Source organism: Callorhinus ursinus, unplaced genomic scaffold (assembly GCF_003265705.2).
Source record: "Callorhinus ursinus isolate GAN/ISIS: 27379988/994484 unplaced genomic scaffold, GSC_fseal_2.0 scaffold20, whole genome shotgun sequence".
NCBI lineage: Eukaryota > Metazoa > Chordata > Mammalia > Carnivora > Otariidae > Callorhinus > Callorhinus ursinus.
The window spans coordinates 18590825-18613029 of record NW_027397082.1 but is presented as its reverse complement, the minus strand read 5'-3'; the positions used below and the strand labels follow the sequence as shown (position 1 = coordinate 18613029).

The following is a 22205-nucleotide window of genomic DNA, read 5'->3' as shown; positions in this document are numbered from 1 at the left end:
ACCCCCTGCTCCTCAGCTGTCTCAGCCTTTCCCACACCTCATCAGAAGTGACCGGCCAGCTCTGGCCATCTGCATTGGAAGGGAAGCTTTGGGAGTCGGGGGTCTATCTGACTTGCTCACCGTTGCCTCTTAATACTTGCTTGAATGTCTGGCACAGAGGAGGTGTCTGGTAGGCTTGGCATGTGTCAGTTCAAGGCCCTGGGGAAAGGAAAAGCTTGCCATTGGCTGGAAAGAAAGATAGAAAGCCTTGAATGTTGATTCTCTGTGTTCTCTTGACTCCTCTCTCCTCCTCGGAGCAGTGAGGTGGCTTGCAGTTTACACAGTTAGGGAGCTCCAGAGCCAGGATGCAAGGTTAGTTCTGTCTGACTCCGAAGCCCTGACTCCTGACGTCACACGGAGCCCCAGCTGATCTCCGGGGGCCGCTGTAGCCATTTTTCAAAACCCCTTCTCTGATTTGCTTAGGCCTGGCCAGGAGCAGGGGATGGGCAATCAAGGTCCCTTCCCTTCCCTCTCTCTACCTGCCCCACTGATGTGATGGAAGTGCCCCCACACGGAGGCCTACCACCAAGGCCATTCCGTCTCTCCCTCACACAATCCCGCCTCACCAGGCTCCCGGGGGCAAAAATAACCATTCCAGACACCGCTGAGTGCTTAGGCTCTGACCCTGTTCCCCTCCCTGCTCTCAGCACACACCTCTGGCTTCAGCCTTTTGGTCACTGCTCACCTTGTCTTCCAGCTGCCGGTCATGCCTCACTTAGGAGCACCCCTAGAAGCCACCTCTCCCTCCCTGGGCTGCTAACATCTCTCCCCAGGACGCCCCCCCCCACCCTCGCTCCTACCAGGGAGGCTCAGGCCTGGCTTAATGGAAGTGGCTGGAACTTGAGCCCAAGGTGGAGAAGTCAGCCCAAACCCTCAGAAGCCAAAGACCCAGCATCCTACTGAGCCAGCTCTCCTATCAGACCTGAGATCAGGCGGATCCTACATGGTGTATTACCCACAATGAATGTTTTATGAGTTTGCTCCTCATTACTGAGGGTTGCAGGAGGCAGGGAGGGGAGACTGGGCAGGACAATGAGGTGGGAGGGCGTGCAATAGCCCAGCAGAGGTTGTGATGGGACAGGGGCATTTCTCTGTGAAGAAAGATTTAGCAAGAGTTGGTGATGTTTGTCAAGTTGAAATGTTAAATGTCGGAGGTCCCCCTCAGGGCCATGTGCCCTGGCTCCTCGAGAGCTTGCTCTTCTGCTACTCCCAGGCCTCAGGCCCAGGCATTTTCTGGTTCTCTGGGCTCAAGGGAGTGCGAGGGAGTGGGAGCTGCAAGCCATGAAGAGCTCTGTCCAGGCTTCTCCTTACCTCCTCACAGCAGTGTCCAGTTTGAGTCCCTTGTTCTGAGTAGCTCCAGCCAGGCCACAAGCCAGGGCCCAGCTGATTCTTCATGACTGGGAGCCTTCATCGCCCAGTGCAAAGCTACAGACATGGGCTAATGCCCTGACTCTCCCCTTCACCACGTCCTCCCTCCACCATCCACAACCTAGGAAGGAAGGGAGAAGAAATGCAGCTCCCAGACTCGTCCAGCAGCCTGAGCTCATTTCCCAAGAGAGGGGCTGAGGGGGGGTGACAGGCTGCAGGACTGAGCCGGAGCCCTTCTCAGCATCTGCCAGCCACTAGGAGGGGGTCACGCATGAGGGTCAGCTCCGGGGCCTGCCCAGATGGACAGTGAGCTCTTGAGGGTCAGCAAGAGACCCAGATGGGGAAGCAGGGCAACCAAAAGGACCTTACTGGCCCAACCCTCCACAGTTCCATGGGACATGGGGATCCCCCAGAGTCCCTGCCAGCTCCCCATCTGCCTCGCTACTTACTCCTCATCTCTCCTCCACTCTCTGGCTCTTAATTCCCCTTCACTCTCTCCTTTGAAGTCCCCTGGTTGCTATGGACATCCAGGGGTGGGGAAGGAAGCAGAATTTGAGGCGGTTCTGATATATCCATCCCACCAGGCACTGCTAGGATGCTCATTTGTCTAGGTTTTGGAAACAGGCATTGCAGCTTGAGGAAATTGGGGGTGAGTCTGTGTCGGACAGCCCTGGATCTCCTTTTAGTAAGATTGTGCATGTCTGGATGGGCTCCAGGGGTCACCCATCCCAGGACCACCCTCAAGTCTCCCTGACCTTCAGGCATTTCAAGGCTGACCCAACCCTGGATACAGAGAACACCCGACCTGCATGTCCATTCAACGGCCTCCCAATCTCCTCTCACTTTATCAGTTGATTGCTTCCACCAATGTTTTCTGACAACCCATGACATGCCAGGCACTGGTTCAGGCACTAGATATGCACCAGTGAGCAAGTCAAGTGCCTGCTCTCCTGGGGGTTGGGGGGGACAGACAGACCAAAAGCAAGCAAATAAGAAACAAGATAATATCAGCTAGGGATAAAGATAATAAAGAAATAAAGTGGAGAGTTATAGCAGAGATCTACAGAATGAGCAGTCAGTCCTGCAAGTTCGAGAAGAACAGCATTGCAAGCGGAGGGAACAACACGTGCAAAGGCCCTGGGGCAGATGCAAGCCTGGTTTGTTTGAGAAGCTGGAAGGAGGTGTGACCCCAGTGGTTAAGTGGTTAAGCCCTAAGGTTAGATGGACAGCAGGGCCAGAGCAAGCCAGGGACCATGTGGGCCACGGAAAGGAGTCCGAGTTCAATTCTAGATAAGGTGGGAATGAAAAGATGAGATTTTTGTTTTGGAAATTCTGACTAGTGAGCACAGAAAGGATTGTCGGGGGATATGAGAGGAATCAGGGAGCGCAGTTAGGAGCTGTTGCTATAAAGCCAGACACGAGCTGATGACGGCTTAGAGCAGGGTAAGGGTGGGGGAGAAGTCGAAGAGTAAGTGGACTGGAGTTGAGTTAGGCTCTGGACGTAGAGGCAGCACGATAAGAGGCCGGGAGAGGCTGAAAGAAGAGCCCAGGAGACGCCCAGGTCAAACCAACCCTACTTGTGGCTACTTCCTTTTGGCCCTGGTGTTGGCTGGGCTGAAATCTTCGGGCCCAGAAATTGTTGTCTTGGTCCTACATCATCAGGATGCCACACTGTCTTGGTTTGCCTCCCACCTACCTCACGGGCCACACTTTCTTAGTCTCCTCCCCTGGCTCCCCCTCCGCCCTGACCTCTTCATGTTTGGAGTGCGCCAGGGCTCAGGCTTGGGGCTCCTCTCTTCTCTAGCTCTGCTCACTCCCGAGGGAACCCATTCCATCTCCTGCTTTAAAAATCACCTGCGCCAAATACTCCCAAAGTTGTATCTTCAACGCTAGACCCCTCCCTGGAATTCCAGACTCATGTACAACTGCTCACTCACCGTCTCCCCTTGCATATTTCTTTAGTCAGCTGAGATGTAACGTATCCAAAACTAAACTCCTACTCTTCCCCTCAAAATCTGCCCCTTCTGGAATCTTCTTTGTGTCAGCAAATGACCCCTCCATCCTTTCAGTGGCTCAGGCCGAAACCCCTGGAGACCCCTCAACCCCTCTCTCTCACAGCCCATATTCAATCCATCAGCAAATCTTGCCATCCCTACTTGTAAAAACTGCCCCAAATCCCAATCTCTTCTCACTGCCTCCAATCCACTATTATCTCTAGCCTAGATTACTGCAATAACTTTGTAACTGGTCCCCCTTGCCCCCCCGGCTGCCTGTTCTCCACACAGCAGCCAAAGTAAGCTTGTTAAAACTTCATTCAGAGCATGTCACTCTACTGCTCAAAGACCCCCGATGGTCTGCCATCTCATTCAGAATCAAAACTAAAGTCTTTTCAGTGGCCCTATGTGATCTGCCCTCCACCACCACCCCTTCTGTTTCTCCGGCCTCACCTCAGCCCCTAGCCCTCTCCACGCCCCTCCCCCCCAACACACCGCTATCCTCCCTTCTTTGCTTCAACTTCACTGGCCTCCTTCCTCTTCCCCTAAATGCAGAAAGCTTTGCATTTGCTCTTCACCTGGATGGCCCCTCCCCAGATACCTGAAAGCCTCGCCTCGGTCAGGTGTCTGCTTAAACATTAAGATTTGAGTGAAGCCTTCTCTGAGCACCCTATTTACAATTGCTACTACCCTACCCTCCTTTTACACTCATCCTGGTCTCTGCATTTTTCCCAATGTGGTTCTCAGTGTCTGCCATACTATATACCATTTGCTCTGCACCCTCCCGCCCACAGAATATGAGCTCCATAATGACAGGGCTTTTGTCTCATTTCCTGCTTGTCCCTCTACCCAGAATAGAGCCTGGCCCACAATAGGCACTCAATAAATATCAAATGAATGAATGGAACTGGGGAAAGACCTACAGTCCTCAAGGGGCAGCCTTGGTCTGGAAATTAACACCTGATTTCTAGTACTAGCTAGAAATGTGTCTTCCGGGCGGGCCCTAGGCTGTCTATCTATAGATGCTGAAGAACTCCTGAGGTCCTTCGCTGCAGCAGCATTCTAGAATGATGCTTGCGCACAGCCTCCCCTTCTGTCATTAGGCCAGGGCAGAAGGAAGGGTTGGACAGAACCTGGTGGAGTGAGAGGAGAGAGCCCTCACTCATTCTTTCTCATCAAGGCTTGGGTGGAGTCTTCGTGGGCCTTGAAATGGAAGACAAGGTTCTAGTTTGGAGTTGGCAGCGTTCTGAGAGGCCTGGGGGAGGGAGGAATGAGTGAGGGGGTCCAGCCCCACCCTCTGGGTGGGGACGAGCAGAGGCCTGGCCACTAGGCCTGCTTCCTCTTCATGGGGGGTCAGTCCCAGTGAGGGTCTCATGGGCAGTACTGCTAGAAGAAAAGGAGGGGGGATCAGCATGAGGTAAGCACTGAGGAGAAGGCCTTCTGTGTGGGTCCCCTGGGCCTGCAGGCAGGTCCTCAGGGAGTCCTGGGAGTTCAAGCCTGGCGCAGGCCTCGGGCGGCCCCCAGGGCCCTCACAGCCAGCGCCCACTCTAGGGCAGAATGGCAGACCTTTTGGCGGAGAAGAGCCAGTCCTCCTCCCTTTTCTGGGCCTTGCCACGGCTCCCTGCTTGTTTTCCCCGAAATAAATGGACTGAGCATATTGGGCCGGCAATAACCCCTTGAAATCAGTTGTTATCACAGTTAACAACCAGTTTGGCTTCAGTTCAGGCTGTTAACTATCAAACCACTAAGTGCCGGTAATGATTGATTCTTGGCCAGTTGCAGCTTGAGTGAGCTGTGAAACCCCATTAGCGAGGGCTCTATGGAGGCAGCAAGGCGAAGATAAACAAGGTGGTGGGTGCTCTAGCCCAGCCTGGCCCCACCACTCTGGGCTCTGCTCCCATAGGTCCCCGGCCCGGGGTCCTGCCAGAAGTCAGCCCTTTCCCAAAGCCCTGGGCAGCCTCGAGGATCCCCACCTCCCAGCCACCTCTCCACTGCCCCCAACCACCACCACCACCACCACCACCACCACCAGGCATCTCCCTCCTCTCTGTAAGGCAGGTCTGGCTCTCCGGACAGCCCACCTCTCCTCCCTCACGGCCATCGCGGCACAGTTCCATCCACCATGCCAGAGAACTCGAGAGTCCCTGGCCCTGGGGGGCTGCAGGAATGGCTTTGGCCTAGCCAGTGACCAGCTGCCACTCCGTGGCCAGGATCACAGGCAGGGAGAGCCTGACATTCCACCCCCACCCTAGACTCCCTCCTACCCTATGGCTTCCCCCAGGAATTGCTCTCAAACAAATGAAATGTGGGCAATTACTGGGCTGGGGGCTGGACAGGCGGCCGTGCAGATGAAAGCGTTTCCTGGACGGTCTCTTCATTTGCATGGCATCAGAAGCTGCTCAGAAGGTGTGACTTTTCCCACAGTGAGACCCGAGCTCCTTGCACAATAAAGCCAGGCTGCTCACCCAGAATTAATTAAAGGGGGAGGGGAGGGGATGGAGCAGAGGAGGAGGCACTAAGAGCTGGGGGAGCTGGAACAGAGATGTCTAGGGCCCCTCCCCACATCCCTGGCGTCTATGCGCCCGGAAGACACCTCCTCTCTCCGGAGCCTCTCACCCCCTGGCAAGCCAGAGGAGGTGGCATGGCCAGAGCCCAGGGTATCCCCAGCCTCTCTCTTTCAAGGCTTCCCCTTGAGTCATGGAGCTCCTGGTCCACCTGGATGGCCTGACCCTGGAACCTGCGGCTTCAGCTCTGAGAGGTCCACGTGGTTAGGAAGCCTTGGGGTGCCGCCCCCCACTCCAAGGAAGTGCAGAGGAACAGAGGCCCAGAGGGAAGAGGTTTCTGGATTGGCCCGGTAGCTGCGCTGTGGGACCAGCCCAGGGGCACTGTCAAAAGAAGGCAGCAGAATCGGCCAGAATGGGAGGCCTCAGTTATGAAGACGGGGCCAGCTCTGCCCTCAGGAGACCTGATGCCTCTGGGCTTGGGCTGTCCCTCGATGTGCTGTGATGCCATGCTCTCCAGTCCGCATCCAAACACACAGTCCTCTGCCCACCATGGGCCAGCCCTTGTGCCCATCCCATGACCTACTCCATCATTGCCCTAGCGCGGCCTGGGCTTCCTTCTTCCACAGCAGGTCCATCTTGGGCCAGTCCTTCTGACCCATGAGCGGTTGCTTCTCCTCCGGGGCCAGAGTCTGAGTCCTGCTCTCCACCCGTGAACTTCCCTCCTGGTCCCCTGCCCGGCTCCTCTCCCTCTGGGCCCCATCTCTCCAGGGTCGGTAGCCTCTCCCAGGGCCATGGTCCCCGGGGCCCTGGTGCAGCACCTGAGCTCAGGAACTTCTGCTCACAGCTCTCTACCCAGAGCCTCAAAAGTCAGCACCACTCCATGTCTCAATCGCCAGCACCCGTCTTGGCGGTCTGCCCTCCAGCGTAATCCCACCTTGGGCCCTGGCAGCTGCTTTTCTTTCATCCACTGGAGCCTGATACTCAGAAAGCGCCAGCTCTGGCATCTCCAGCCTGTCCTCCACACAGATCTAGACACACACACAGAGGCACTTTTTAAAGATTCATTGAGGGGCGCCTGGGTGGCTCAGTCGGTTAAGCGTCTGCCTTCAGCTCAGGCCATGATCCCGGGGGTCCTGGGATCGAGCCCCACATCAGGCTCCTCACTCAGCAGGGGCCTGCTTCTCCCTCTCCCTCTGCCTGCCACTCCCCCCCTCTGCTTGCGCTCACTCTCTCTCTCTCTCCCTGACAAATAAATAAAATATTCAAAAAATGAAAATAAAGATTCACTGAAACCATGAAAGCAGCTCTGGTCCTAGCAGAGCCCTCTTTTCTGCCCTAGAAGTGGCTAGGGGAAGTGTTGGCAATGACTCCCCCAAGGAGCTAGGAGGTCCTGGTCTGAGAGCTCCAGGACCAGCTAAGAGCCTCTTCTTGCCCCTTTCCCTGCTCCTGTCCCATCAGGAGAGCCCCTCCATAACAATGACAGGCACAGGTCCTAAGTCAGGCTGGAGGGAGGCTGCTGTGGGAACTAGTTAGGGTTAGGACCCCCCCCAACAGCTGGGGAAGGGAGAGGGGCCGACCCCCACAGGACTTGCTGTCCAACACACATTTTTAATATGCAAGTTAAATAAATATTTCAGTCATTTAATAACAATTAATAGACATCCACCCCCTCCCCACACCCAGCCTTAAAAACCTGCTCTAAGTCCTCACCCTTTCCTCCCTGCCCCTGCCTCGGGGTGAGGCGGGGAGTGGGCTCCCCGCTGCCCAGCCAGCTTGTCCTGCAGGCGCTGGGATCTCAGGAGCACCTCTGCTGGCCTGGAAAAGCCCCCTGACCCGGAGGGAACCCCGCCAGAATCCCAGTCTAGGCCACTACCGGCCTTCCCGAAAGTGAAGAAGACAGACACCACAGCCAAGTGGAATACAAAAATAGAGCCTCTCTTTTGTTTAAAAAAACAAAACAAAACAACAACAACAACAAAAAACCCAACGGCAGACAGCTATCAAAGGCTAGAACCCGGGGCTCCCCCAGCTCCTCCCCAGCCTTCAGCAGCGCGGACCTCGGCTCCCGGAGTTTCTCTGTGCTCCCCCGCGACCAGCGGCTCCGCGCGGCGGGGAGGGCGGCGGCGCCTACCGGGGCTCCGGGGCCCAAGTCCTCTGGCTGCCGCGCAGGCTGCGCGTGAAGGGCGGGTAGTTGAGGAACTCGAAGCGCAGGCTCTGCTCCGTGGTGTGGTGGCCGCGGGGCAGCCGCTTCATGAAGTGGACCTCACGCTGGTGCTGCCGCGTCTTGGAGCCCTTGCGGGGCCGGCCCTTGCGGGTGAAGGCCATGTACCAGCCTTCGTACTTGGCGTTCTGCAGGGCCGTGTAGTTGTTCTCCAGCACGATCTCCGTGAACACGCAGTCCTTGCCCTTGCCGTTGCTCTGCAGGTAGTGGGGCCAGACGCGGGCGTTACTGGGCTCCGGCCCCCGAGCCGCAACCCCACCCCACCCCCACCCCAGCGGAGGCAGAGGGCAGGCGGCCCCAGACAGCAGGTGGGCACCCCAGCAGATGGCAGGGTGGGCACGAGCGACAGCCCCACCCCCGCCCGGGGAACCCGCTCTCTAATCCCTCACAAGCCGCAGCCCACCCGGCAACTTCCTGTCCTCCCGGGCAGCAGTGACACATGGCTGTCTCCGGAGGGGCTGGGCCCCAACACAGAGGGCCAGAGAGGGGGCCCAGACCCTGCCTGCCCTGGCCTCCTGCCCACCAGTCTGGCCGAGCGGCTCGCACCCGTTTCCCCAGCTGCACCACACATCCCCCCCCACCCTCACCCCCCGCCCCTCAGGACCCCAGGGGCCCCAGGGCAGCCACCCCATGGGGGAGGGGAGGCCTGAGGGGAGACGCAGAGCCCAGGAAGCGGGGAGCTTGAGGCTGGAGAAGAGCCGTGACTAATGGGGCCATTTCAGAGCTCGGCTGAGGGGCTGGGCCTGCGGCTTACTGAACATTCCAAATGCTGGTACCATGTAATTGGACATAATAGCAAAGCAATTTGGCGATTTGTTAAAAAGATATATGGAATTTACCACCCCCCCCACCAGCCCCTTCCCTAGCCTCCCTTCTTCCTCCTTTGCCTTTATAGCTTTTCATCTCTCAGTTTCCTTCTCTCACCTCCCCCCATCCCCACCCAGTCGTTAGGTGACCCCAAGGTGGCCCTGTGTCTCTCTGGGATCCTGGAGGAGCTCTGCCAGCCCAGCCCCCTCCCCAGGCCCCAGGGACCCTCCATTCCTTCTGGGGCCTCACCTTGGCGATCAGCTTCCCCTTCTTATTCATGCAGATGTAGAGGCCAGTCTCAGCTCCTCGGACTCGAACACGGCTCCCAAAGGTATCTGTCTCCACAATGAGCTTTGCTGTCAGGGAAGGTGGGGGGATGGTTATTGGAAGCGCCCTGACCCCCACTGTACCACATCTTCACCCCAGCTGACCCTCAGACCTGTCACATCCCAGTAGCAACTGCTCCAAGAGCAGGTACCCAAGATGTGGGCTCCAGCCCCAGCCCAGCTGCCGATATGCTGTGCGACAGTGGGAAAGATCACGTCCCCTTCCTGGGCCTCAGGCCCCTCACCTGGCGGTACACAGGGAGATGGACAAGATCATGAAGCACAAACTGGGTTCTGCAGAGGAATCTTGGAGCCATCAAACTGAACAGACCCTTGTCTAAAATCGGACGGTACTGACTTCCATGTCAAGGCTTCATGACTAGAGTTCTACTCTCATCAGAAGATCTCTGGGAATCCTTCAAACTCAAAGCAGTATGTGCACATGCCTCACAGGTCACTACAAACTTCTGGAGTGCAGCAGTGACATGAGTTCTGAGGCGAAACCTAAAAGCACTCTCTCCCGTTTCTGACACCTCGGGTTCTAACTCACAGCCTTGGCCACTGCCCCCCCAAACCCCTGCTCTGACAGGGATGCGGACCACTCTCCCTACATGCGCAGCCTGCGCACAACCAGCTGCTTTCCCAGAACCTCAGACCCCAGCTGGGAGGCTTCTGCTCTTCTCCACGCTTCCCAGTCACCACTGTCCCCAGCCCCAGTGTCCAGAAAGCAATGACTCAAATAGTCTTTTCTTTCAACCCCCATCACAGCTGGGCTTCTCACCCCAGTGACCAAACACTTTCTGTGGGTGAGGAGGGGAGAAAATCAGGCATGCTTGCCTCTCAGTCTGGAAAGCTGATGAGACAGGGAGCTGAATTCTGAGCCTTCTTCCCTTGTGCCCTTCCCTCAGACAGCCTTGCCACAGAAGTCCTGGTCCCTGTCTCATCCCTGTGTAATTCCTCCCTTTGAGGCTGTCCCCAAGAAGGGAATGAGGGCTGACTCAGCTGTTGGGAGTAGGGCAGGAGGGGCTGGGTCTCCTGTCCTCTCTACTCCTTTTCCCTCCTCGAGAAAGCAGTTCTGGAACTCCCAGCGCTGTCTCGCAGCCTGCACTAACAAGGCAGCACCTTCTTTGTCCCCAAAACTAATGGGGGGGATGGGCACCAAGGTCAGCAAGGCAGCCCTCACCGCCCAGCCTGTGACTCCCCCCCACCCCTTCACATAAGCACAGAGCTGGGACCCAATGGCCAACTCTCCAGTCTGGCTCCAAGTCAGCCAGGGAAATGCAGCTGTCACCTCCCCTCCCACCCACCTCCTCTTGGACCCAGCCAGTCTGCTCATCCCTCTCCTGATCTGCCTTCCAGAGCAAGGGGTCGCTGCTGGTAGGGCCAGAGGGACACTGACGGGAGAAGGGGCGAGAGGATCCCACTCTGAGGATTCTGGCCAAATGGGGCAGACAGGGACTGGAACAATCCCTCTCTCCCTTCCTGGGACCCGCAGGGAAGCAACTCGAACCTCTCTGCTCTTCTCCCCCAGACTCACACTGTCCCAGCTGCACACCCTATGCCTCTGCTCTTGGGCCCTCCAGCTCCCACTCCTGCCTGCCAGGCAGGGATCAGGGAACCTGGAAAGCTTCCTACACTTGTAAGGACAGAAGTGGGCATCAGACTTCTGAGGTCGGAAGATGAGCTCCCCCATGGCCAGCCGCCTCTTCTTCCCTCCCCAAAACCCAAGGATGTGCTGGACCATTTGCTCCAGTGGAGTAAACCCAGGAGGAGCTAAGCATTCGTTCCCTTTCCTTGGAAGCTGAGAAGGGCAGCAAGCAGCCAGTTTGGAGGGACAAAGGGACGGCAGGCTGGTCCTGCCAGCCCAGCGGGGGAGCCCGGCCACCAGGCAGGCCCCCCCCCACTCCCTCCACTGAGAGCCCCCACTCCCCTCCCTGGATGGAGCTGGGGAGCTGGGGCCGCAGTTTGCGGCGGCTTTCCCGAACGGCCTTTTGGAAAGCTTAACATTTTCAAACCTATTCTTCCACCCCAGTGACAGATTTATCCCGGGAAAATTATGTCTCCTTCTCCAGCTTTGAAGGGAAGTCAGCTACGTCGATGCAGAAAAAATGCAGTGAGACATACTCGATCCCCCAAACTGGCTCGAGAAGAGGAGAAAGCATTCAGGAAATGTTAAAAAAGGTGAAAGTAAGAAGAGTTTTAATCGCTCTGCCAGACGCGGGGGTCTCTCCAGAGATTCATAGAGAACAATCTTGAACCTCTTTTTTAACATTTACAGACTTGCAACTCCTTTCAAACTCCACATCTGAAAAAAGGCTCGTTCTTTTTCTGTTTTATATCATTCTTCATTTTTCTTCTTAGCTCTTAAAATGCCTCACCTTTTTATTACATTTTAATAGAGTCTTCCCCTCTCCTTTCATGCTTGTTTAACTTGGTCATTATTTAAAGGTTTTTAAACTCACAATAATCGCTCTCTAAAAACAACACCAGCCGCCCAGAGGGCTTGCTTTTCTCTTGGTACGTCCAGGACTCTGGAAATTGGCCTGGTTTCAAGGCAGGAATATTGAATGTTTTAGAAATCAATCAGTCCTCAGCCTCTCTGCCCTGCAGTAGCTCCCTGGACTCACCACCCCATGAGGAGTCAGGAGCCTGGTTCCAACCGCCACCTGGGTTCCTGGGTCAGTGGAGTGGAGAGGGCCCCTTCCCAAGCCCAGTGCCTATGTGCAATTGGCCCTTCTGATCAAAATATTTAAAGGTTCATGGCACCCCCTGTAAAAGCTGGAAGGGCTGTGTGTGTGGGGGGATTTTTCTCCCTTCTCTTTCCCAACTCTCCTTTTGTGGACCCTGGTGACATATCCTCTTTCAAGCGCTTCCCTTAAACCTGTGGCCCCTCCAGCAGAACCCTCTGTCTCCACCTGCAGCTGGGGAGGGGGTGTGTGAATGGCGGAGGTGGAAAGGGAGACTCCTGGATTCATTCATTTGCTGGGCGGGGAAGGGATACCTGTGGGCCAAGTACTCCCCAAGGCCCCTTTCCTAGCCCTCTTTTCTCCAGCTGACCCCCAAGATGCTTTTTTGCCTTAACTCCTTCCCTCTGAGCTGGGGAGCCTGGCCAGCACAGCAGAGCTAGCCTCTGGCCAGCACAGATGGGGCTGGCTGGTCCAGTCAGGGCAGGCCAGCCAGGGGAAGGAGGGCATGTTCTACAGTCTACCTTCACCCTGCCCGGCACAGCTCGCCTTACCGAAGGGGTCCCCGTCTTCTGCCATGGCGTTGATGCGCTTGTTGGCCAGGACCTGCACGTGCTTCCCGCTGGTGCGGCTGTAGAGCTGGTAGGTCCGGATGAGGCGGCGGCTGAGCTGATCCGTCACCAGGCTCTGCTCCCTCACATGCTGTGTAAAATTAGGTGAGGACTGAACAGTTACCTTTAGGAAATTGAAAAATACACAACACGCCATTATAATGCTACTCTGCCCAGGGGCCCGAGTGGCCCCCATCGCCCTGCACGCGCCTCCACTACCCCAGGCCAACTGCAGGGGCTGGGTGGTTCCCCCAACATGCCAGCTCCGGTCACAACACCCAACCCAGGAAAGTCAGGCAGACCCAGCCTAGCAAGGATGAATCCCGGAACGATCCGGACCTACCTGTTGGGAAACACCCTGGGACTCCCGGCCAGGATCAGGAAAGCAAGCTCCCTGCCCAGCGCCGCGGGACCCCCCCCCCCCCGCGCCCCCACCACCACCACGCCTTCCTAGAAAAGCAGGGCGCTTGTAAGTAGGGAGACAGCGCTGCCCGACCCCTGACATTTATAAAGACAAATTTACGGAGCAAATGTTGAGAGCGCAGAGAGCCTAGGCACCTGATCTTTCGGCCAGACCCTCCACAAGTCTCCCCAGAGAGCCGCGGAGAGAGTCCCTGCGGCGGTCACCGGGACTTCTGACAACGAACGCTCCCAGGCCCCAGCTCCCCCCTTCCTCGGCAGCCAGGTGTAGCTGCCCCTAGAGCTCCCTATCCACCCCAACCTGGCTAGGATGCGCGGGAGACAGCGCTGGAGTCCGAAACCTTGGGTTCGAGCCTCGCCGCACACCAGCTGTGTGACCTTAGGCAGGGCGCTCCCTCTCTGTTCCCTAGCTCCCTCCTAGGGCAAGTGCGGGGCTGTATTCCTAAGGTTCCTTCCAGCCCTGCTGCTCTGGCCGCAGGGTCGGTCCTCGGGCCCCTGCCCGACCTTGCCAACCGGCGGCCCCCGCCGGTCCGCCCGGGCCCCGCCGCCGCGCAGTGCGCCTTACCTGGGCTTGGAGGCAGAGAACCAGCAAGTGCAACAGCCTGTGGGAGACAAAAGCGGGCGGGAGAGAGAGGGCGCGGGGTGAGCGGAGAGGGCGCGGCGGCGCGGGCCGGGCGGGGACGCGGGGGCGGCGGCCGTACTCACAGGCAGCTCAGCGCCGAGCGGGGGCTGCCCATGGCGCGCGGCCGGGGGAGCACCGAGAACCCCGGCGGGATCGCGCCGGCCCGCGGGCGGCCGCGACGGACGAGCCGAGGGCGGCGGCGGCCGAGGAAAGCTGGAGCGCGGGAGGCGGGCGGCGGTCCGGACGCGGCTCCGCGGGTCCCGTGGAATGTCTTGCTCGCCGCGCCGCGCCGTGCCGAGTGGCTCTGCGCCGCTGCCGGAGCCGGTGGCCGCTGGCTGCTCAGGAGCCGGAGCGGGCGGGAGGGTAACGGGCCGGCAGGGTGGGTGGGTAGGTGGGAAGGGAGGGGGAGGGGTAGGGGCGGGGGGCGCCGCACCGGGCGCGAGGGGGGGAGCGCGGGGCGGGCGGCCGGAGCCCGCAGCCCCCGGCTGGGAGCTGGGGCCCGGACGCAGCCCGGGGCGGGGGCGGGGCGGACCGGGGCGGGGCGGCCGGCGGGTCTGGGATTGGGGGTCTGGGCTAGGGGAGGGGTCTGGGGACCGCGGGAGGGGCGGGGAGCGGCCGGTGGGGGCGCCTCCCCCCCATCCCGGGGCTGACCCCTTGCTTGCTCTAGGGGTCTGGACACGCGGGGATGGGGGTGGGGGGGGCGCCTCGGGCTGGGGCTTCCTGGACCGCGGGTGCGCCGGGGTCGGAAGGTGCCAAGTATCCACCGTGGGGCCGGGTCCGCTTATGCCTCAGACTAGGCGGCGGGTCTCTGAGCCACCTACTGTGTGCTTCGGCCGTGTGTGTCCCCTGGAAGCGGCCGCTGGGAAGCGGGAGGGAATGGCTGTGCGCTCCCTGCGACGGGGACCCGAACCCCCATCCCCGCCTTTCTGCTGAGTAACCCTTGCTGCGGATCTCTTATTTCTCGCCCCGTCTCCAAAAAGATACTGAGAGCGAGAAATGTCCCCTCCCTTACTATCACCTTCACCCCTGCGTCCGTCCCACACACACTAACCTGAAGCTTGAGAGGCACCATGAGCCACCCTTGTGGGTCCCTAGCAGGACCTATAGTCGCTGCCGCCCTCCCAGAGCAGCAGGCGGAGAGGGCAAAAATAACGACTGTGAGCTGCTTTTCCTGGAGAAGAGACTTAGATCCAGGCCGCCTCGCATTTCCCTCTCTGAGCCTCAGTATTTGTGCACTGAGGCATTTACACACCTACTGGACTAGACGTGGACTGGTGCTTTGTGTCAAGCATGGGGGGGGGTCCCCGAAGGAAGTAGTGTCTAAGCCTCTCCCAGCCCTTCATTGCTTCCCCCCAGGGGCTTCTGGAAACCCTGAGCCATGGTGCTTCTTTGGCAGCAGCTTGGGTGGGCAGAGACACCCTGGGACTGACACTTCGGAGCAGCAGCTTGAGCCACTGATGCCCTACCCAGCTGCTGTATCCACCCATGACCTCCCCTGCCCCACTGGCACCCCATGTCCTTGGGGGTTGGACTGGAGGGGTTAGGGTGGTCCTGGGAAGCTATTAGGCCAGGGGCAGTAGGCAGGTCCTTGCCCAGCAGTACGATCAAGTTCTGCCTACCTCCCCTTTCTCCGTGCCCCACCTGTCCCGATGCCCCACCTGTTCCTACTCCCAGCCATAATGCTAACACTGAGCAATGCATAGATGAGACTACAGTCAGAGGACTTGTCTCAAGACCTCATCCCTCCTCAGAGAAGGAGACTCCCTGAGCCTACCTGTCCCATGCCCCCCCTCCCCCCCACTCCAGGAGTCTGTTCACTCTTCTGGCTCTTGCACACACAGACCTCCAGGCAAGGACCATGTCTTTTAGATCGGAACTTGCAGCTCATGGCACTGAGCTGGGCGGGGTTGTTCTACAGTTGGCATTTGATGAATGAACAATGAAGAAACTGGCTGAACCTTTAGACCTCAGCCCAAGAGTGGCTTCCCCAGGAAGACTTGCCTTCAGATAATAATCATAAGCACCACTTTTTATTGAGCACTCATATTTGCTAAAGGCTGGACTTGCACTGTCTCCTCTCAACCCCACTAAGAGGTGAGCCCATTAGAAGGGAGAAAGGTGAGGTGGGCTCTGGTACCCACGGCCCAAACCAGCTCTTTTCCTTACTGTCCTCTGTCTTAGAGGCCTGCAGGCTGCTTGCTGAGTCTCTACCTCCCCAGCTGTACTGCTTCAAACAGGCAGAATGCTCACCATCTTAAACGCATGCCCTGCACATAGTAGGCCCCTGAAAATGTTTATTTGTGTGCATGAATGAATGAATGAGTGAGTGGAGAGATGGAGAGCAGAGGGTGGGAAGGGCCTTCTCCCCACTGGGGACTCAGCCCTCTGAAAACAGTCTGATGAGAACAGCATGGAGCAGGACCCAGGCCGGAGTCAGGGCAGTCTAGCCCATGCTCAGTGTGCATAGTCTTGGAGCCCCAACCCTGGGCACCAGCCCTTCCCTGGAGTGGGGATGGAGGCCAGAGAGCATCTGACTCAGGTCTAACCCTGGTTCTGGAGCTCGCGGAAGGTTCTGAAGTCCCTGAGCTGAGCCTCAATGATCTTAACCCACTCCCCAGAAGAGATGGGCGTCCTGGGACCTAAAAGTGTGGAGGTCAAGGTTTTAGTATCCACTTTAACCTCTATCAAGGGGTCTTTCTATAGGACAGAATTCCTTTACATTTGGAGAACTTCCCCTGAAATGAACCCTCATCAGTTTTAGAGATTCTTCTCATCTCCCCAAAAGTCTATATGTCTTGTGGTGGGGGTGTAGGGGGAGGGGCGAGGGAGCAGATGGGGACACCCTCACATAGGGCGCCGGTACTGCCCCGGCACGCCCCGTGAGTGACAGATGCAAATATTCCGTCGGGGCCCCAGCAGGCCACTCTCTCCCTCCCTCGCTTGCTCCCTTCCAGGCCAGCTCTCTCCTTCCTTTATCTTATCAAAGCCCCGTAATTACAATTGCTATTTTGTTTCCTCGAATCTGCAATCAGAGCTCCCCGGCCCTGATGAGGGAGCGCCTGTCAACCTGATCGCTGAGTGACAGCCCGGCCACCTTTCCCGGCCGCCCCCACACTCCGCAAACACAAACACACACACACACACACACACACACCCTCGCCTCCTGCAAACACAAACACACACTCCTCGCCAACACAAATAGCCCCTCTCCGCAAACACGCCCTCGCAGGGACCCAAACACACACCTTCAGCCTCTTTCCGAACGCATCCCTCGCCCCCGGCCCACCCTGGGCCCCTCACATCCACACCAGCCTGCGCGGGGCCGCCCGGACTGCCGAGAGCTCCACTGCGCGCCTTCGGCGCCCGGCGTTCAAAGCGCCGCCGACTCTCCACCGACTGTTCAAATGCAAATCGCCGAGACTACGTTAAGCACTTGGGGCCGCTGCCTGGGAGTCGTCTCCCTCGCCCCCCGAATACAGGCCTGCCCGTCCTCCAGCAGTCTGCAAACCCCGGCGGACGCCTTCATCCCTCAGTGCTCCGGGGCCAAAGCGAATTGGCAGTGCTCCTACTGTGCGCTGAGCCGACAGAACCAGCAGCGAGAGGCGGGGCGGAGAGGGAGAAAAAACAATTCCCAGCTCTGTCGGCCGGCCGGGCGCCCCTTCGGGCCAGGAAAGTCCTGCAAGAAGGAGAAGATGTGGATTGGGCCCCTACTGCGGGCAGGAGCGCGCTCGGCGCCTGCCTGGGTTGCGGGGAGAGCCACCCAGGAAACAGTCAAGGCTTACAATGAGCGCTCCAGCGGCTTCGCAGGGGGTAAATGTCCGAGCTGCGCCACGCACAGGGCGCAGATGGGTGGGTTGGGGAGGCTTCCTCCAGAGATGACTTTTCGCTGCACTCAGCCAGTCTCCCGCGCCCCCAACCAAGCACGTGCCGAGGACTCTGGAGGTTATGGGTGAGAGGAAGAAGAGAAGGGCTCTAACAAGAGCTCTTCTAGCGAACGAATGAATGAATGAATCAATCAATCAATGAACCCAAACAGTCAGCCTCAGTGACTTACTCCTCGCTTTCTGCCTAACTTCGACACCCCGGGCCACTCAGGGGCGAGATCGCTCACGTAGCCCCCCTTCAAGGCGGCATGGGGAGCCCACGGCCAAAGGCGGTTTCAACCTCGCCCACCAGAGGGCGCCAGCTGCAATTCCCCCTCCCTTGGGACACCTGCCACAGGAAGGTGAATGGTCTGGAGCCTGGTCGGCCCACCACGCTGGTTCCCGCTGGAAGCACTCCAGGAAAGCCCTCCTGGAGAGGAGAAAGGGGCCTGCGACCCCGATCACTGCAACACAGAGAGAAATCACCTTCCTTTATCCTCAACTTGAGAGAAAAGGGAAGTTAGAGCTCCTCACCATGAAGAGGGGGGAATCTACTCCAGATGGATGTATGTTGAAGTAGGAATGCTTTTCCGTGTTGCTGGACACTCCCCAAAGCTTACCTTACCTGCCCCAATACCAGCCTCTTCGGGTTACCCTCCCACTAGTTCACTCATTTGCCCAGCAGCCGGTGTGGGAGGGAGTGGGCCTGGCCCTACCACCCCACACACCACCAGGCACTGTACTTTGTCCATCCTCAGCATGTCTGGCCCCAGGCTGTCTCAGGAGTTAACGTTTTGTTTGTTTGTTTGTATGTGGGAAACTGAAATACGTGCCCCCCCCACATCAACACAGCTGCTGAACTGCTGACCCCAGAGTTGGTCACATACACACGAATGCTCACATCAGGTACTTCCCTTTCTCTTCCTGGCATAGCAGCAGTCAAACCTCAGAACACTTGATTACAGGCACCAGAGACCCCCAGAGCAGGCAATGTGCTGGGAATCAGGAACCCCTTAGCCCAGGAGGCTGAATCCCAGGAGCCCCTCTCTGCCCCCATATGCCAGGCCACCCGGATTCTGGTTTCCCTGTCACCCAATCTGGCCAGCCCCCTCCATCTGGCCCCCGGAATCAGGTTTCTAAGGGCCCAGACCCACTCAGAGACAGCCTGTAAGACTGGAAGGAGGAGTAAAGACTGGCTTCTAGCCTACCCCTCACAGGCCCTCTCAGGGCCTGAGCCCCTTCGTGAATCTAGGGATGCACATTCCTTGGACTGCTTAAGCCCCCTTATCTACCCCCCTGCCCATCAGCCTGAGTGCTGACAGAGGCCCAGGCCCCTTGTTTGGATGCCGATAACCTCCTGGGATGGCCCTCCCCCACCTGTAGGGACTGGGAACGGGCTTGGTGTTGGGAGGTCCTCTTTTAGCAAAGCAGTTGGGGCCCAGGCCTGGCCTGCCCCCGGGGTCCTAGGGATAGCAGGATCCCACATTTCTTCACCCTCCCCAGGCGCAGGGCCACCCTCGATGCTGCCACAGTGCCACCTGGTGGTCCCTAGGGGAATGCCACACCAGCAGATAAAGAAGCCACACAAATGAGTTGCAAAAAACTCCGTATCACTTTATTTCAACCTTTCTCCAAAAATGTAAAAAGTATTAAAAATGTGCAGTCCTGAGCTTCAGATGCTGATCTCCAATCTCATAGGCAAGTGGGGAGAGAGGGTGAGGACAGAAGTTCAGAGTTCCTCCCAATCCTGGAGAAAAGGGAAGTCCCAGGTAGGGCATAAGATTAGAAAAATACCAGGGCTCTATGAGGGATAGGACCACCCTCTCTCCTAACACCAGCCCAAGACCCCACCCACCCACCCATCCTCTTCAACAGAGAAGACACATTTAAAGTTCTTGAAACTTGTACAGGAACATGGTGCATGGCACATGTAGCCAGGTGACCTGAGAAGAGCAAACAAGGGGTCAGCATCTAGGCCTTCACCTGCTTGTCCTACTTCATCCCAGACCTTGCTGGACACCCTTCCCCCAACTCACCAAGGAGGCTAGGGCCTACCCCCCTGCTTCTTGGCAGGCAGGATGGGGCACCACTCAGCTTCCTCCTGCTCACTACCTTCTTCTTCACTCTCTTCTTGCTCAGAAACGTCATTGCTTATAGTAACTGGTGGAAATGTAAGCAGTAAAGAGGAGGTTCAAGCCCAGACCCCCTTTATACCATATGTCGTTTATTCATGCCCTGTGGTGCTAGGCTTGCAGGGACCCTGACCTCCCAGAGCTTATGATCTAGGTGGGAAGAACCTCAGATACTAAGATGACAGAGAGCTAAAGGAGACCACATTAATGGAGGTGGAGAAGTCGGGACAGGTTTCATGCAGGAGGTAGGCTCGAATAGGACAGAAAGTGGAGGGTATAGCCTACGTGGGACCTGCACTAGGAGATAAGGCTGGGATGGGGCAAGAGTGTGAAGCAGTGGGGGAGACCTGGTGGGGAAGCCACTAGAGGCAAAGGAGAGGGCTCTCACCAATCTGGTGCCTCCCAGTGATCCGCACAGGGCCAGAACCTGATTTCAGGCGGAAGGTTACAGGTGGCTGGAGCTGGAAGTCATCCAAACTGAGCTGGAAGGAAGACAAGGATGAAGGCCTGGCCCGCCCAACCTTGTGATGAGTCAGTCCTTCAGTCCTCAATTCCTCACCCCCACCCTTAGCCCTACCCCCCACCTCCATCACCCAGCATGGCAGGGGAACTCACCATGGGCTGGCAGGACAACTTGAGGTTGGCTACAGGGACTGCAATCTCCTGGTGATCATGATTCCTGGCCACGACTTCTACCACATTACACTCATCTTTGGCCCCCTCAGTGAGGCAGAGCTGGGAAGGGTACACAGGGCCTCTGGGTCTCCCCAAACAAGGGTTGGCACCACAAGTGGAGGCATCTACCCTAGAACTTGCCCCGCCCCAGTGGTCCCCGGATCACCTTGCCAGGGAAGCGCCCATGTGAGGGTCAGAAAGAGGTGACTCCCAGTAAAAGGGATTGGGGGGACGGGTGGAGGCCCCCCGAGTTGCCTGCTCAGGAACAACTATTCACCACCCTTCCCCGCCCCTCACCATGGTCAAAGCCAGCACATGCTCCGAATCATCCTCTTCTTCTACCTTGAAGGTGAAAGAGCGGGTGTGGCCGGAGAGCTCACAGCCTGGAAGAGGTAACAGTGTGTCTGAGTGTTCCACCAAACCTCTGTCACGTGTAGCCAAGGTCAGACCGGCCATTTACTGGCCCACTTCTCAGGAACACCTGGGGCATTCGGCCCTGGGCCCCGCCCTGCACATAAGAAGGGGTCGCACCGCCCCCTTCCGCTTGGGCTGCAGCGTGCGGGGGACCCACTTCGCCCCCACCCACGTCGTGTTCACCCACGTTACATTCCTGTTCAGCCCTGCCCGACCGCCCCAGCACCACCTTCATCCCCTCCTTTCTTCAATACCGAAGAAGAAACTGTCCATAGTGACCGGAGCCGGGACCCGCAGACCCCCGATCCCTCCGGCCCGGGCTCGGCTCTCCTGACTCAGGAACGCTAAGGCGGCGGCGGCGCCGGCGGCCATGCTGCAAGGGCCGTCTGGGAACTCCGCCCCCGACACGTACAAAGCAGGGGACTCGTCGCTGGCTCCGGCCCCGCCTATTAAAGGAGCCGCTGGCGTTTGAGAAAGGACCGGGGCGCAACCGGTCCAGGGGAGCCCGTCCGGCCTCTGGTCAGACCGTTGTGTCGGGACTGCGGGAAGTAACATCACAGAAGCATGGATTTTTTTGTTGTTAATACTTTTGCTTATTTCCGTGACCACGGCTCCCGAGGGTGGCTCCTGTCTCCATTTTCTCTAGTTCCTCTCACCCTCTGCTGTCTCCACTCCCCCACTCCAGGTAAGCTTTCGTTAAAGGGAGAATAGATACAAAAGTGTAAACATTTCCAACCCCCCTTGTAAAGGCGAATTTCAGGGCAGCGCTTTCCTTATAAAAGCAAAGGAATCCCGCATCAGGCTCCCTGCTCCTTGGGAGCCTGCTTCTTCTTTTGCCTCTCTCACGAATAAATAAAATCTTAAAAAAAAAAAAAAAAAAAAAAGCAAAGGAATCACGCTATTTGCCTTTGCTCCGAGAGAGCCGAGAATCCTTACTTTTCAGCTACAGGTATTTTCTGTTTGAACCATGGAACTACTCGGTCCTTTTCCTAGTATGCTTCCTGCTCTAACGACCTTAAGTTTACTATCCAGGAGGCATAGCTTTATTAAGCTTCAGATAATGCCTTGATGCTGGAGCTTGCTAGCAAAGTATATCATCTTAGATTTGGGGATGCTACTCCTGGCAGACACGTTTTGGAGCTTATTACAATCAACCCAAAACATCCACCTTAGACTCCTCTGTCACATAGTTTGGGCAGGGCAACTCTCCAACCCCCATCATTCACCTTTTGTCCAAAGAATCTGATAAACTGAAACTGTATTCCTTATCCCACTAGATTAAGGGAACTCATTCAAACTAGCTGCCCTAACTCACGCCCAGGCTGTTAACTGTGGGAAGAGGGTGGCTTGGCCAAGAGTAGTCTACTTTCATCTTTTACCTTGCTTGCCTTGAGGAAAATCTGCCAAGAAGTCTTTTTGCTAAAGATGGGAATGAGAAGATGCAGCCCCTAACTTGGAACAGCTGTGGAGAATACTTGCTTATAGGTGAGGCATGAAAGGCAGGAGAAAAGGTACCAGGTAGAAA

At 57.4% G+C, this 22205-nt stretch overlaps 2 protein-coding genes and 1 long non-coding RNA gene across 7 annotated transcripts; 1 reads left to right on the top strand and 2 right to left on the bottom strand.

Annotated features, from left to right (window-relative positions):
* Window positions 1-8032: 8032 nt before the first annotated feature.
* FGF8 (fibroblast growth factor 8) lies at window positions 8033-13797 on the bottom strand. The gene is given in 7 exon segments (XM_025880990.2): window positions 8033-8323; window positions 9183-9289; window positions 12498-12645; window positions 12898-12929; window positions 12932-13004; window positions 13540-13576; window positions 13680-13797. Coding segments are annotated over 7 exon segments (720 nt in total). The 5' UTR covers window positions 13712-13797.
* LOC112830829 (uncharacterized) lies at window positions 8199-11678 on the top strand. The gene is made up of 3 exons (XR_003210014.2): window positions 8199-8329; window positions 9217-9264; window positions 11292-11678. It is a non-coding gene; the product is annotated as an uncharacterized lncRNA (long non-coding RNA).
* Window positions 13798-19052: 5255 nt separating the features above from the next.
* Window positions 19053-21519, bottom strand: NPM3 (nucleophosmin/nucleoplasmin 3). 5 transcript variants are annotated; one of them, XM_073904286.1, is made up of 6 exons: window positions 20935-21091; window positions 20564-20649; window positions 20207-20326; window positions 19980-20073; window positions 19496-19619; window positions 19053-19402 (listed from the first exon to the last, which is right to left on the bottom strand). In XM_073904286.1, exons 1-5 carry the CDS (start codon window positions 21050-21052, stop codon window positions 19504-19506), a joined length of 534 nt encoding a protein of 177 aa, XP_073760387.1. In that variant the 5' UTR covers window positions 21053-21091; the 3' UTR covers window positions 19053-19402; window positions 19496-19503. The 5 variants fall into 5 exon arrangements, with proteins under 5 accessions (XP_073760387.1, XP_025736781.2, XP_073760388.1 ...); XM_025880996.2 differs by having other exon boundaries at window positions 19053-19206; XM_073904287.1 differs by lacking the exon at window positions 20207-20326 and having other exon boundaries at window positions 20935-21379.
* Between the last annotated feature and the right edge of the window lie 686 nt (window positions 21520-22205).

What these genes read in the sequence shown, in the direction of transcription:
- NPM3 (XM_073904287.1), bottom strand. Translation starts at nt 21,235, where the DNA reads ATGTTACTTCCCGCAGTCCCGACACAACGGTCTGACCAGAGGCCGGAC. An exon ending in ATGTGCTGGCTTTGACCATG is followed by an intron (nt 20,074 to 20,563) that starts GTGAGGGGCGGG and finishes TCTTCCTTCCAG; the next exon opens with CTCAGTTTGGATGACTTCCA. An exon ending in CACTGGGAGGCACCAGATTG is followed by an intron (nt 19,620 to 19,979) that starts GTGAGAGCCCTC and finishes CATTTCCACCAG; the next exon opens with TTACTATAAGCAATGACGTT.